The sequence below is a fragment of the Acomys russatus genome, chromosome 10 (genome assembly GCF_903995435.1).
Source record: "Acomys russatus chromosome 10, mAcoRus1.1, whole genome shotgun sequence".
In the NCBI taxonomy this organism is placed as follows: Eukaryota; Metazoa; Chordata; class Mammalia; order Rodentia; family Muridae; genus Acomys; species Acomys russatus.
In genome coordinates this window covers 12,563,949-12,580,330 of record NC_067146.1, presented here as the reverse complement: position 1 = coordinate 12,580,330, position 16,382 = coordinate 12,563,949, and the positions used below count along the sequence as shown (strand labels likewise).

Sequence of the window (16,382 nt, the reverse complement as noted above, 5' to 3'; positions counted from 1 at the left end):
AGTGAAAAACCTCACAGAATCCATGCATACTGGTTTTGGTTTCTTGTGTGTGGGAAGAGTTGGAGGGATTTGTGGGTACATATGTATGTGTGTACACATGTTGTGGAGGCTGGAAGACAACCTCAGGTGTCATTCTTCAGGAGCTGTCTCCCACTGAGGTGTGGGGCCTCACAAATAGTCTACACTGGTCCCATCTCTGCCTCCCTAGCACTGTTTCCAAGCATTGCACTACCGTGCTTGGCTTTTTATGTGGGTGCTGGGGCTTGGACTCAGGCCCTTATGTTTGTAAGGCAAGCACTTTTTAACTAAACTATCTCCTCAGCCTTTTGGGGGCGGTGAAGGATGATAGTGGGGATTAAAACTAGGGTCTCTACCCTTGATCTGTATCCCTGGCCCTCTCATTTGGGTTTCTTGAGGACAGTGGTTCTTGGGAGTTCTATTTGTGGCTGTGTAGCAAGGCCAAGAGTTCTAACAAGAGTCCTGCCTCCATCCCTGCCCTCAAGCAAGGTTTGACTGAGTCAGACAAAATAGATTAGTAGTAGGAGCAGAAGCCACAGATCAGGTGACAGGCTTGAGGTAGGGTGCTTTATGTGCCCTGGGATTCAGGGTGGCATTTTTGATACTTGACGTGCTGGTACCCTGGAAGCTAAAAAAAGATGCATGCCAGCAGAGAGTGATCTCTGAGACGATGGTCCAGGAAAAGGCCTTTTGAGCTCTTCAAACAGTCCTGCAGGGCTGACGTACCACTGCCTTCCCCTGCTGATGGAGGCTCTAGTTGGCACAGCATTGTATTTATCTCTCATCCCAACCTGAAATAGTGATGAGCTGTTCAGAGACATGCTTATACACCTACATGCTGCACGGTTCTCCAGTTATTTTTAATCTGGCTTATACAGAGTGGAAGGTTGAGCTAGGCAAAACCTCCAGTGCTGCCTGATACACTGGGTGGGAGAGTGCCTGTGCTTTGTGAGAAGTGAAGGAATAACAACTTCAGTTTTAAAAGCCATTGTTCTGAGAGGGAGACTCATTATATGTCCTTTCATTTAAGCTAAACCTTAGCTGAATTTATTTAAAGTACTAAAATCAGTGGTTAGAAATGAGCTTTCTGAAGATCTGCAGTAAATTCAAGAGCTAGAGGTCCTGATGGCCTCCTGAGCTGATGATTATCCCTAAGAAAACATTTACAGTGCAGCATGGGCTGATCAAGTCGATATGTGCTGGGGTCATCTGACTGAGAGACTTGCAGCTGGCCTTTCTCTCCTGCTCCTCTTGAGTGCAATGACTCTTTGATTTAGCAAGTTACTGTGTTAACTCTGGCTTTCAGTTACTTTTCATAACTATGTGGAAATGTTTAGGTCTCTGTAATTAGGACTTGAGATAGATGACCCTGAGTGGCACTGCCGCCTAACCCTTCCACAAGACAAATGACGTTCCGGATGCTTCTGTTGCAGATATTGGACGATGGAGGAGATCTTACTCACTGGATTTATAAAAAGTATCCCAACATGTTTAAGAAAATCAAAGGCATAGTCGAGGAGAGTGTTACTGGAGTCCACAGGTAAGATTTAGCAGACTTCTGTGGCTTAGATATAGAGTCTTATGGTCACATGCCTGTAAAACACATTCAATTATGCTAAAAATTGGAGCCATCTTATGAGGTAAGGGGCCTAAGCCTGGACACTTACTAACAACACAAATTGCAAACCTAAAATAGTGAGTAGCTTGGATGGAGAAGCAAGTAGGGTCCTTATGTTTTCTTATCATTGATGCAGTGGCTCCTTGCTCTTCTTGTACAGGTTTAATCCATTCAATAAATATTTATTGAACTGTTACAATGAGCCAGGCACTGTTCTGTACTGGAGACCCACAGTAGAAAACACCTTTGCCCTCACGGATCCCACATCTCACAGACAGCAGGGCTTTAGTAGCATCACAAGAGAACAGTGATTCCTTGGATAAAATTGGAATAATTTCTGATAGTCTTACCCATAAAGAATTGAAAGTATGGGGGCAAAAAAACTTTTAGGGAAATCAATTTGAAGCAAGCCACCATAGCCGTTTTAATATTTTCTAATCTTTTTTAATATATAAAACTACAGCTTGGGACTGGAGAGATGGCTCAGTGGTTAGGAGCACTGGCTGTTCTTTCAAAAGACCCAGGTTCAAGTCCCAGCACACACATGGCTGCTCACAATTGTATATAATTCTAGTTCCAAGAGAGACCCAACACCGTCACACAGACACACATGCAGGGAAAAAACAATGTACATAAAATTTAAAACCAAACAACAATGTACCTTTAGATTCTTAGAAAGGACTACATTTTAAAATGTGTGTATGTGTAATACACATTTATACACTTGCATGTCACAAACATATCACAGGAAAGGACAACTTTGGAAATTAGTCTTCCTTTCCACCACCACACCGGCCCTGCAGAACTCAAGATTGTCAGCCTTGGCAGGAGCATTTACCCACTGAGCCCTCACAGTCCCAGGGGTGAATTTTTATTAAAATAAATACTAATTATTTCTAATGAACTTAGTTTTTAATGGACTTGTGTATGTATAGCAATGCAATTTATGGGTTTGTATATTGTTATGAATTTGAAACTATTGAAAAGTAAAAGTTGTTACCCTAAAGTAGTAAGATTGAGCTGGATTTTTAAAGTATTGTTTAAAATTAGTTCTTTTAAAGCTATTTTTAATATTTATTTTTGTATTTACTTATGTGTATGTGAGTGCTTGTATGAATGCATGCTGTTTGTGGGTGACCATGGAGGCCAGAGGAGGGTGTTAGATTTCCTGAAGCTGCAGTGATGGGTGGATGGGATCAACATGGCCTCTGGGAGAGCAGGAAGTACACTCTCACCACTGAGCCACTTCTCCTGCCCCCACGTTACCTCATATTTCATCAAAAGGGCTATAAATGTATATGAAGGTTGGAGAGGTTGCTCAGTGGTTTAAGAGCTCTTGCTGCATGTGTAAAGGACTCAGGTTTAGGTCCCAGGAGCCACCTGGCATCTTACAACATTGGTAACTCCAGTTCCAGAGGACCTGACACCTCGTCTGCCCTCCACAGGCACCGGGAACCCATGTGTTACACATATATGCATCCAAGTAAACACTCATACACATGAAATAAAACAATTTTTTAAAAGTCTCAGTCTTGGAATGGGCATGGTAGTGCATGTCTTTGATGCCAGCAGAAGCCAGTAGATCACTATGAGTTCCAGGCCAGCCTGGTCTACATAGTGAGTCCCTGTCTCAAAACAGAAGTCTCTTGTCTTTAAAAATTAAAAATGAAAAAAAAAGTATATGTTTCTCAGTATCTGTCTTGTAGGATAAAATTGGTTGTTTCTTAGGCTTTCGTGCTCAGTCCCTCAGTATACTTTAGAGATCAGACAGAACCAACAGTACATTGTAATGTCTCGTTGTCTTATGTTCTTCTGCCTTCTCTCGTTCTCAGGCTGTACCAACTGTCCAAAGCTGGGAAGCTGTGTGTTCCGGCCATGAATGTCAATGACTCAGTCACTAAACAGAAATTTGATAACCTCTACTGTTGCCGTGAATCTATTCTTGATGGGTAATGCTTGTTATCTTTGAGATGATCTTAGGTTATTAACTGAAGGTTCCAGCTTCTTTGGTTTTAGTTATTTCTGGAAGTGCTTCATGTTTCACCATATCACACCCAGGACACTGTATAAGCCAGAGCTCTGTTGCTATCACCATTACAAGAAAATCTGTTTCACTTAGGAAATGAGACTGGGGCCTGGAGGGATGGTGCAGTCATTAAGATCTCTGACTCCTCTTCCAGGGGACCTGTGTTTGATTCCCAGTATCCACATGGTAGCTGATAACTGTCTATAATTTCAGTCTCAGAGGATGTGGTGCCCTCTTCTGGCCTCCACAGGTACCAGGCATGCACACCATACACAAGCTGTATGTATGCAGACAAAACACTCATACACACAAAAATAAGCAACATTTTTAAAAGAAATGAGATTAACTGCTACTGGTAAACAGTTTGTGTGATTTTTGAAGGAGATGATCCTATATCAGGTCATGGTTCCCATAGCATACCATATAGTTCTTGTGCTATTGCTGTCATATAATTTCTTGACTGTCTAGAACCTTCTGGAGGCAAAGAATTAGTTCCCAGAGGTACTTCTGCTTTCTCTGCTCTATGAGGGTTACAAGTCTGGCAGTACTCCGCCCTGTCTCCACTCTTGTGTTCTGGCATTCCTTCATCGCTGCTAGGAAGACACCACTACCACCACCACATGTAGTCAAATTTTGATAAGAACTTGATTTTGGCTCCGGGTTTAGAGGTGTTAGTCTGTGGGCAGGTGGCCGTATTTACTTTGGGGCTTGCAGTGGGGCAGCATGTGGTTAGTTAGGATCACGTGATGCAGCAAAGCTGATTGCCTTCTGATGGGACATAAGAGTAAGGAAGGAGCTGGGTCCCCTCAACCCCTTCAAGAGCATGTTTCCAATTTCTAGAAAGCCTCCCACTAGACTCTACCTCTTACAGTTTTCAGCATGCTTTAGTAATGCTAGCAGGGGGACCAAGCCTTTATCATATGAACCTTTGGGAACATTCTAGACCCAAATCATACCCCCCAGGTAGCTTAGACTATGCCAAGTATGGTGTTTCTATCACATTTGAGTTAACAGAAAAAATGAAGAAAGATTCTGCATTTGTGACCGTTCACTTTAGGTAGTGACACCACTGGCACAGGATCCAGAAAGACCTCAGTTTAAATACTGGTCCCATTATTTATTTACTGACTACATCTGCTGTTCATCCTCTGTGCAAATTTCCTCATTTGTAAAATGGTAACTTTATGACCTACTTCATGGAGTTATTGTGATGGTTAAATGAGATAGGAGTAATTTGTTGACTGTTTCCTTCATCCTTTAAAAAAAAGTCAGGGTGGTATTTCACTATGTAGACCCAGCTGATTGGAACTTGATACATAGCCCATGGCCTCAATAGCACAGTTCTGCTCTGATCTTACAAAGGAATACAGGCATGTGCACCAAACACAACCCCTAGTCTGTCTTTCTAGTATATCTGTACCTCTGCATAGTATGTCTTAGGATTAAGTTAGAATCCAGGGAAGGTTTTTGCTGTTTTGTTTTGTTTCCAGTTCGGTGGAATATTCAGTGCATGTTCTAACTATTGATACCTATTACATTATTATGGAGTCAATAGTATCAGATAGACTGACTGTTTTAATAAATTCTTAGCCCAGTAGTCAGCCATTGAGTGTCCATATGTAAGGGTCATTGTGACAGATACCTCAATTCTGACCACATTTATAGTAACTTGTATATATTTCTTTTTTTTTTTTTTTTTTTTTAATACTTATCTACCCACAACTGTCTTTTAGACTTTCCAAGTACCAGACCTGTGAACCTAAAGTTGGCCAGGGTCAGTAAAAGACGCATGAAGATAACTATTCTAGTTCAGAAAAATGGATAGAATCCCTCCCAACCATAGTTTACTCCTTAGGTAAAAGAGATGCGGTTGTAAAGTACAAACATGAGAAAGAGAGAAGCAGTAGCAAGAGTTAAAGAGAACACGTGCAGTCATCATCAAACCCCTACCAGACCTAGCCAAGGGACAGAACATTCTCCACAGTTAAGTGGAGACTGGGGACTGACTTTCACATGAACTCTGGTGCCCCATATTTGGCCATGTCCCCTTGATGGGGAGGCCCGATGGCACTCGGAGGAAGGATAGCAGACTACCAAGAAGAGACTTGATACCCTAGCATCATGTTCAGTCACAGTCATAGGGAAAGGGAATAGGGTGAAAGCAGGACGGAGGGAGGAATAGGAGGATGGGATAGCAAATGAGATGTAATATGAATTATTTTGTTTTTCAATTAAAAATGTGTAAATAAAAAAAAAAAAAAAAAAACCAAAGACAGAGAAGAAAAAAAAAAGAGTTAAAGTTAGACTTGACAGGAGACAGGACAGCTCCAGCTAGTCATCTAAATAGGGAGAGCTCACTGGTACCTCAGACAGTGCAAGACTGCAGCTGGGTCAAGGGCAGTTGTTCTCTCAGTAGAAATGAGAGCAGGAGAGATGAAAGGAGAGGAAAACTGCTCCAGAGAGAGCTGCAGTAGAGGCCAGGCATAGTGGCATACATCTGTAATCCCAACACTCAGGAGGCTAAGGAGGTGAGTTGAGTGTTTCAGGCTATTCTTTCTTACATAACAAATTTGAGGCCAAGCTGTGCTCCATAAGATCCTGTCTCACAAAACCAAAAAGAAGAGAGTGTGGGTGGGGAAGAGGTGGGCACTTGGGCTAAGAGGGCATCCATGTGAGGAAAGTTGGTGTTTAATCTCCTCTAGTTCTGAGATGGATGGTTACTTAACACATTGCTAGGACCAAATACTGGGCAAAAGCAACTTGGGGGATTATTTAGACGTGACAGGGAAGTCATGGCAAGGGAAGGCATGGCAGCAGGAGAGTGAGGCTGCTGATCACATAGTATCCATAATCAGGAAGCAGAGGTGAATGCTGATGCACCCTCTCCCCTCTTCATTATGTCCAGGACCCCCACCCATGGGATGGCACTGCCTACACTAAGGGTCTTCCCGCAGTAGCTAACCTAATTTTGAAACTTCCTCAAAGGCATGTTCATGGTGATTGATTCTCCGTCTGTCCCATCAAGTTGACATCACTATTGACCAAAGAGCTCAGCTAGGATTTTCAAATTGAGAAATAGTGTTTTGGCAATTCCTGGGCTCTGGGGGTAGCAGAACCAAAGAGAAGTTAAGAGAGTATCATGACCCTTAAATAGCACCAAGTAGCTTATTGCCCCCACCACCACCACCAACTCACCATCCTTCCTTGAGTGAAGTCTTTTCTGTCCTTTATCCTTGAGGAAGATCCTGAGATCACTGCCTAACTGGAATCCATCCATGTCTGTAGCCTGACTATCATTTGCAGAGGAGCAGGATAAATGAAGTTACCAGACCATCATAGCTATGTGTAGTTACAAAGAGAGGATACTTCCTGTGGAAGAGATGAGGAAAAGCTTCAGAAACATGGTCAAAGGAAAGGAAGTCCAGAAATAGATCCTTTGATTCTCCTTGCTGTGCTAGCCACTGCAAAACCACTCTGCTGATCCATGACTTCTGAGTATGTGGTACTCCACCAGATGTTCCTCTTCAGGGAGAACAAGCATCCTCACACTTAAGTAGTGTGAAATGAACCTCATCTAGGCACATGCAGCTGTATCCAAATCATTCTCAAAAATAATAGGATTCTTATTTTCCTTTATAAACCCTTTGCACTAGAGTGGGTAAGCAGATAAATAAGTAGGAAGGTTTACATGTATTTGGAGAGACTGTGTATTTCAAAATAGATTGGATTTTAGTTCAATCCTTTTTGTCTTGACCAAGATTCTCAGAAATATTAATCTCACTGTACCCGGAGAGATCCTGGAACTTATTCCTACACATTCTTTGCACAAATCTCTGGAGACAGCACGGATGGTTTCATAGAGACCCCGACAAAGGTAGACTATACCTGCTCCGAGCCAACCCCAGAGAGCTCACTGCATGTCACCATCAGCGGCTTCTTAGCCTCTCTGCATTATTGCCCATTACTTCCCCTATTGAATCAATGCAGGACTAACTGGCCATTCTGATATTGCTGCATGCATTAGTTATACTATCTTTCTAAAACAGTAAGGTAGAATAATGTTTCCATTAAGCCAGACCTTTATACTTCCTACATTAAAAATACTGTCTCCTCCTTTTATCTTTTTTTTTCATATCTATTCAAAATATAAAAGCGCACGTTGCTTTTGTGTTGACAAGCTACTGTGTAATCTGCATCTTCCTTTTGCACCACTCCCAGGAAAGACAGGGAAATTAAAGTCAGAGGGCATAAAACTCACAAAGCTAGAAATGGTTAGATAGACAAAATATGTACTGTATTGCTATCCCTCAAAAATGAAAACATAAAACAAAATTAACAAGTCTCGGGTAGAAACAAAAGAGTGTTTTTCTGATTGAATGCTTTGGGTTTTGTTTTTGTTTCCCTCAGACTTAAAAGGACAACAGACATGATGTTTGGTGGAAAGCAGGTGGTGGTCTGTGGCTATGGAGAGGTAAAGAACCTTTTATTTACTTGTATATTTTCATTAAGATGTGCCAGAATGTTATGTACAGACAAGTGCATCTGTGCCACATCTTAGATGGGAACGCATCACTTTGGAGGCCTCAAGTTAAGTACCTTTCTATTCCCTTGTGTTTTTTCTCAAGTTGATTTTCTGACTTGTTCCAGCACCAGTTTGTGATGTTCTTGTAGCTTGTGTTTTGGTTATAAGTCGTGAATGTGGGTGTTCTCGTGCATGTGAATGTGCTAAGGAGGGCCAAAGATTTGTTTTTGAACTACATTTATTTGTTTTTCTTGTTTTTTTCCCCAAGCATGAATCTATTCAGCAAACTTACTTTGGAGGGAGGAAAGAGGGTCACCTTGCTTTACCAGAAGCTTTGAGAAGTGTTTCCGCTGACTTACTGTGTGTGTTCTTTCCTGCTCAGGTGGGAAAGGGGTGCTGTGCTGCTCTGAAAGCCATGGGCTCCATTGTGTATGTAACTGAGATTGACCCCATCTGTGCCCTGCAAGCCTGGTAAGCACGCCAGGGCTTCTGCCATGCCACGTCTTAGACCCAGACCCCTAGGGAGCTGTTAAGGGAACTCTAGGCGTCTGCCTTGCAAAGGTCAAGAGTTCTGCTCTGAGAGAAGTGAAACTTAGAATTCCTGTGGAAGTAGTAGCAGGGAATGCTTTGGTTTGAGGGACAAATATCCCACTAATGTCTCGTCATATGTAATCTCCGCCCCTTTGAAAATAATGATCAAATAGAAAAGGCAGGCCTGAAAGATGGTTTACTAGACCAAGTGCGTACTGTGCAGGCTTGAGGGCCTGCATTCAGGCTCCAGCTTCACAAAGGTGTTCCCTGACCTCCACAGGGATACCTTGGCCTGTAATCTTAGCATTCCCGAAGCTGAGGCCTTGGTTACAGAATAAGACCTTGTCTCACCAGCCTGGGCTACAGAGTGAGATCCTGCCAGGAAGAGAGGGGAAGAAAGAGAGCGGGTGCAGTTTAGTGTGGAGCATGTGCTGGGACGTGGGTTCCGTCTTCGGCAGGAAGGAAGAGAGGGGAAGGAAATCCAGTAAGCTGTCAGAGACCTTCTAATGTAACACACTGAAAAGACTTCTGTGGTAGTCCTCCCAAAAATGTACAATGTGAATCTAACTATGAGAAAATATCAGACAAATCTAAACTTAAAGTGAGATCTGCTAACTCTCATGCAAAGAATATATGGGAAATTTCTCTATATAACTTTGGTTGTCCTAGACTCACTTTGTACGCTAGGCCGGCCTCTGCCTCCCTGAGTGCTGGGATTAAAGGCATGTACCACCAGGCCCTGCTGTATTCTTATCATTCTTAAGGTTCAAAAAAATTGTAAACTTTTTTTTTTAGACTTTAACAATATTTGTATTATTTACTTAGCCCTTCACAGCTCACCTCACACAGAGAAAAAGGTTATTTGTAGTGGGTCACTCATTTTGTAGCTTGTGTGGGGAATATGGTTCAAACAGAACTCATGTCAGCTGCTGTTACTGCAGAGCGAAGGGGGAGCCTAGGTATACCCATAAAGGTGACCACACCCAGGAAGGCTGATTGGCAGGCTGGAAGACAAAACTCTCAAAAAAGGCACATTTACAGGAATATAGCTCAATGGAAAGTGCTTGCCTAGGTTCAATTTCTTGTACCCTAAACGCTTTCAGTGGGGTCAGAGAATTGGCTGGGAATGTTGTAGAAACAGGAAGAGGTATTTTTTTTAGATAGAATCTCCCTGTGTAGCCCTGGCCTCGAACTCACATCTGCCTCTGCCTCTTGAGTGCTTGGATTAAAGGCGTGCACCACCACACCAGGCAGGGGGAAGTTTTTGATGGAGGAGCTGTTTTGGCAGGTAGCAGAGACAGAGGATCATGGTCCATCTGTAGGGTCAGTGGGGGCCGCCATATGTCTTTGCTGCTTTAGAGGGAAGGTGAAATGTGCATCATAGCCAAGAGCACTGCAGCAAGTAGGCCCAGCCCCCCAGCAATGCTTCTGGAGCCGCCTCTTCCTTCTACAAGGACAGCTATGGGGGTGACCAGTAGAGGATGGCTGCTATGAGGGACCGGAAGAAGTCAGTCCAAGGCCAGTTGATGAATATCTTGGAGTGCAGGTCATACATGTAGAAGACAAATAGGACAGCAGCAAAAATCATCTCAGTCACCGACAGGGACGAGTATGCCGATGCAGACACACTGAAGCAGATGAAGGCACAGTATAGTCTCAGCAAACAGGAGCATTCCCTTTCTGGTGCTCGAAAAGCTGGTGCAGGCTGACCAGCAGGCAGGGGCTGAGAGGCGCTCACAGTCCGCCATGGTGTGTGCTGGAGTCCCCAGGATGCAAAAGAAGCTCTTCTCTCTGGCTCACGGCTTCAAGTTCGCCGCACACCCAGTCGTCTGTCCCACAGTCTCAAAAATGTTTAACTTTTAAGTTTCTTTTCCCTCTCGTAAATGTGGATTCTAGCAGGGCACACCTTTAATCCCAGCATTTGGGAGTCAGAGACAAAAGGATCTCTTGAGTTCAAGACTAGCCTAGTCTATTTACATAGTGAGTTCCAGGCCAGCCAGGGCTACATAGTCATACTCTGACTAAAATATAATAACAAGCAAATAAATAAAATATAGATAATCATCCTTCCCTCAGAGTATTATGAGAATTAAGTCACATAATTATTAGATACTGTCATACATTAACTAATAAACATAACAGTGCTCAGAGCTGCTGTCACAAAATGGATCTTCACTAAGTGGTAATTGTTACTAAAATTACCTCCATCTTCTACAGAGTGAGAAATACCATAGTCACAAAAAGCTACTGCAAAGTCCAAGTTTATGTAGTGTATATCTATGTTTTATATTCTCTGTGCAGTGTTCACCACTAAACCTCAGGAAGAAGGACATTGGGATAAAATAAGGCTGGAATAAAGCATTTTCCCTCTGTCCTGCCACTCACAGAGCCCAGCCATCAGCGCCAAAGCAGAGTCCACAATAGATAATTGGCTTTCTCTAGTTGGCTTTGGTACATGGGGCCATAACTTTTCTAGTCCTATCTGTTCATTCCAGACACCTGAACAAGACACTAATGACAGTGCAGTTCAAATGATCTCACAACCATGAACCAGTCATTTACTATGTTGTATATGCTGTACCAAGCTATGTGCTGAGGGTAAATAAGATGAGTAGACATAGGGGGCTAGGCTCTGCTTTTATTTAGTTATTTGTTTGCTAGTTTGTTTTGGTGTTTTTCAAGACAGGGTGTCCTGGACTCACTCTGTAGACCAGGCTGGCCTCTAACTCACAGAGATCTGCCTGCCTCTGCCTCCCAAGTGCTGGGATTACAGGTGTGTGCCACTGTGCCCTGTTATAAGGCTCTGCTTTTAAAAGAACACAAACAACACCTGTGCTGTGTCATAAGCACTGTGAACAGCATGCAGTGCTGTAGGAGCACAGGGGACAACTGTCTAAACAGAAGACTGAGGCACTGTAGGCAGAAAAGTAGCAAAGCTGTATTAAAACTTATGCAATTATATTTTATTTTGTCTTCCTCAGTTTGAAAGTATGTGTCTTCCACAAGGAGCAAGTACATAGCCAAACAAGGGCCAGTACAGAGTATTTAAGGAGTTCACAGATAGGGTGCATTAGGAGAGTGGTAATATCTGAGGTTAGAATCCTATGGCAGTAATCATTCATCAGTATGAGAATTTAGGTCTTATCCTGAAGAATTTTAAACATGTAAATAATATGTTCCAAATCACACTTAGGGAAATCACTCTGCAAAATGATTTTGAGAGATGTAACCTAGAGTCAATGAGATTGGGCCATACTTTGCTGACCGGAGCTTAGCACAGCCAGAGTGTCTGTAAATGTATGTAAAAGGGGGCAGAACTAGACACAGTGGCACACACACCTCAAGAGAATTGCCTCACATTTAAGGCTAGCCTGGTCTACAAAGTAAATTCAGACCCTGTCTCAAAACCACCAAAAATAATTGTGTGGGGCCATAAATTCAAGAGACTTTTAAGGAACTGAGAAAAAAGACCAAGAAGATTTGGTTATAATTTCAATTAGGAAGAAACAATTATTTTGCTTGGCTCATGCAGTTGGATTAAGCAGTAATGCTATTGCCCAGGGTAGAAAATATAGAAGAAAAATAGATGAGGGTGTGGAGAGGATAATGAGCTTACTTTCAGACAAAGTTGGAGTTTCTTCTGGGGATCCTTGAGAAAATATCTGGGGGAGTGTTTAATCATTGGCTATGAAGTACCTAGAAATCTAAGCTGGAGGTGTAGGTAAATGGTAGAGCCTCGTTTGCTAGATCCTGGGTTCTAATCTCAGCACTGGGCAGCGAGAAAGGAGTGTGCCTGTTATGTGAGTGATGGTTGACAGCCAAAGGCAGGATAAACATGAGTGCTGAAAGAAGAGAGAAGAGTCCAGTGAAGAACCCCACAAAGTGCCAGTATTTAAGTATGGGAGAGCCTGAGAATGGAGGCAAGTGCCAAGTGCCATACATGCACACGGTCCTGGGATCAATCCCCAGCACCACAAAAAAGGGAGGAGTTATGTTTTAAGAAGGTAAATAATGTCTAATGTGGCAGAGAAATCAAGTGACTAAGGGACTAAAAAAAAAAAAAAAACTTTTTATTTCAGAAGATAATTGATGATCTTACAAGAACAAGTTCAGTGAGAACAGACTCAACGGCTAATGTCACTTCTAGAAAAATTCAGGTTGGGAATCTCATGGTAGCCCTTGCTTGGCTCCCTGTTATTTGGAAGAAATAGTTCCAGGGATTCAAAGCTGTATAAGCTAAGGAAATGATTTGGATTTTTGATTGAAGAGTAGCTGCAGCCAGATGTGAAGAGCCAGCACTGGAGAGGAACACACTAGAGGAGCCTGAGTTGGAGGCCAGCCTGGACTATACAGTGACACTGTCTTAAAGACCAAACAAGATAAACTGACTGGGAACATTCCAGCTATCCAAGGAGTGACACTGTAACAGGGAACTTGGTGCTTGCTTTTAAGGCTGAGTTTAATCGATCCCGCTTTATTTCTACAGTATGGATGGATTTCGACTAGTGAAACTAAATGAAGTCATCCGACAAGTGGACATTGTTATTACCTGTACAGGTATGGTTGTGATATACCCAGTGGGGCAGGGCTTGGGAATGCTTTCACGGAGCAAGTGAAAAGTGATTGGAAGCATTCTGGATAAAGCCAGACTGTTAAAGCCAGAGGTGAGGGTGGACAAGTATCAGCCTCCTAGGATGTAGACTTTAGGTTGAGGAGTATGTGCCAGTGATTACTACCAGGACCTTAAGCCTGCTGGATGTGTACTCCACCACTGAGCTCCATTCTAAGCCTGTTATCTTTTGTTTTACCCTAAAAGCAAACATTTGGCTAGGCATGATGGCACACACTGTTACTCATAACACTAGGGTTGCAGAGGAGTTTGAGGTCATCCTGGTCTCATGAGTTCCAGGACAGCCAGAGCTACATAGTAAGGCCCTGTCTCCAAAAACAAAACAAAAAATCAAATATAAATTATGACAGGGAAAGCAAAATTAGTTAATAATTAGGAAAAATGGGAGTGGTTGTGTTAATTCTAAGATGGGTAGATTTTTAACATCCGGGAGGAATGTTGAAAGTGGCTGGTTTCCTCAGATTGTACACTAGAGCCATAGACCACAGGAGCACTGGTTTTCTGTTAGAGCGAGGAGATAAAATGTGTTTATAGCTTCATCAAGAACAGGGGCAGAGGATGGCTATGAGGAGCAGTTCTTGCTTCGTTCATCAGTCCCATGGGTCTTCCCCTCCTCCCCATGCTAGGGATTGAATGAACTTATTTTAATAGCTTAACTGGGCTGTGAATCCATGTCATGCATTTCACCCATGTGTGTGCAGTTTTGTCTGTAAATATAGCTCTGAGGGTCTAGGGGTGATCCCCAGTACCAAAATTCAATGCTTTATAAGAAATTCACAGGGTTGCACAGTGCTTACAGCAGCTTTTTATTGAGATGTAATCCATATAGCACAGTGTTCACCTTTGGAAAGTGTACAATGTAGTGGTTTTCACTAAATTATGGAACATCCTGTTATCTAATTCTAGAACGTTTGCATCATACCCACAAGAAGCCCTCTGTCATAAATGACCACACTTCATTACATCCTTCACACACCTGTAACCCAAGCAACCATTGATCTTTCTGTCTGTGCGTATTTGCTTTTCCTGGACATTCCTTGTAAAACAAAGTCACACAGTATGTCGTCTTTTGTGACTGGCCTCTTTTACTTGACATGATCCTTCTAAGTCCCATCTATATAATAACAAGTGTTAATATTTCATTCCTTTCTGTGTGGCTATAACACAATTTATCTTTTCTGCTGAATATAGATGGATGTTTGGGTTGGTTTCACTTTGTGGTGATCATGAATAATGCTGCTACAAAGATTGACTCTAGGTCCTCATGTGGACATGTTTTCAGGTCTCTTGTCTGTATAACCAAGAATAAAATTACTGTCATATAGTAACTCTACTTTTAAGGAATTACCAAACTGTTTTTCAAAGTGACAGCACTATTGTACTGTTCCACCTACCATGCTCGAGGGCTCCAGTTTCTCCACACCCTCAGCAACACCTGTATTATTGTGTTTTTTATTATTGCCATCCCAGTGAACATAAAGCAGTACATGATTTTGATGGCTACTGATGTTCTCCATTCATATCTTCTCTAGAGAAACATTCTTTCAGGTCATTTGTTCATTTTATTTGTCTTTCTTGTTGTAAGAGTCCCCAATACATTTGGGGTAGAAATCCTATTTCACTATTTGTTTACAAAGATTCTGTTCCATTCCCTGGGCTGTCCATTAAACTCTTCCTTAGTGGGGTCACTTATAGCAAGGATTTGTATGTTTATTGATGTAGTCCAGTCTCTATTTTTCTTCTGTTGATTGTGTTTGAAGTGCTATATGGGAGTAGACTGTTTCCGAACCTGAAGCCACCGGATTCTCTATTATGTTCCTCTGAGATTTCTATAACAACTTAGATTGTTACGGTTTTTGCTCTTAAGAATATGGCCGGGCAGTGGTGGCGCACGCCTTTAATTTCAGGACTCGGGAGGCAGAGGCAGGCAGATCACTGTGAGTTCAAGGCCAGCCTGGTCTACAGAGTGAGTCCAGGACAGCCAAGGGAAACTCTGTCTCGAAAACCCAAATTTAAAAAATATATATATATATATATATATATATATATATGATCTCTGTAGAATTTATTTTTATATATTTCATTATATATTGATTTTATATGTGTATCTGTGTTTGTATGTTATATGAGGTAGGGGTCTAACTTCATTCCTTTTCATGTGGGTATCTCTTCTGTTTTTCAGGTAACAAGAATGTGGTAACCAGAGAGCATTTGGACCGTATGAAGAACAGCTGCATCGTTTGTAACATGGGACATTCCAACACTGAGATTGATGTGGTAAGATCATTACTGATCATTACTGGGGCATTTTTTATTTTTCATTCATTCTCTCTTCCCCAAGTAACAAGCTGAAAGAGGAAAAGGCAGGGCCATCAGCTATTCTAAGCATGACGATTGCAGTGCAGCGTCCACATCTTGTCACTTCCAGTCCTGTGGCCTGTGCTTAGGAACAAAACAAAGCTTTTTCGTCGCACTTGTTTCAAATGATTGTCTCCTTCCACACAGGCTTGACTACCTACTCAGACTGTGGAACATTTTCTTTCTGTGTGAAGAATTGGGAGCTGGATAAACTCAGTGTGAGTCAGAATGGTAGTCAGTATTTTGGGGAGGTTCAGTTTTCTAAAAAGATGAGCTAAACAGGCTAGACCGTTGAAACCCTCAAAGGAGAGAGAACTGTGGCCTAGAGTGAGTGCCTTTCCTTAGAGTGGCTGTGTCTATCAGACACTGTATTTTCTTCTTTTCTCTCCCTCTTTCACTGGCGTACGTCCCCCCTTAACGTATCTGTCTAACTGCAGTACTTGGGCCTGTAGTTACCACCTTCAGTGCAGAGCCACTGTGTAACAGCATGTGTTCTTAAACCTGCAAAGTCTATTGCTGTAGTTCTCCAATCTGATTATATTCATCCAAACCTCTAATAAGTTGTCCCAGTAATAGTTAATAGAGGTGTATTTATTTCTTTTCAGACTTACCAAAGTATCCCTCAGTATGACTTTGACTCTGGCTTTAAGTTTTTATGGTATTTTCTGGCACATCTGTC

The 16,382-nt window shown here is 42.2% G+C and overlaps 1 protein-coding gene and 1 pseudogene across 4 annotated transcripts in view; one reads left to right on the top strand and one right to left on the bottom strand.

Annotated features, from left to right (window-relative positions):
* Positions 1-16,382, top strand: part of Ahcyl2 (adenosylhomocysteinase like 2) — a 157,158-nt gene that overhangs the window by 127,515 nt on the left and 13,261 nt on the right. For all 4 annotated transcript variants that reach the window (XM_051151791.1, XM_051151795.1, XM_051151793.1 and 1 more), the window contains 6 exons: positions 1,452-1,558; positions 3,469-3,585; positions 8,070-8,133; positions 8,567-8,655; positions 13,202-13,272; positions 15,528-15,622. In XM_051151791.1, coding sequence (XP_051007748.1) covers positions 1,452-1,558; positions 3,469-3,585; positions 8,070-8,133; positions 8,567-8,655; positions 13,202-13,272; positions 15,528-15,622 — 543 coding nt within the window. The remainder of the gene's footprint in view (positions 1-1,451; positions 1,559-3,468; positions 3,586-8,069; positions 8,134-8,566; positions 8,656-13,201; positions 13,273-15,527; positions 15,623-16,382) is intronic.
* LOC127194432 (proteolipid protein 2-like) lies at positions 10,021-10,463 on the bottom strand (annotated as a pseudogene).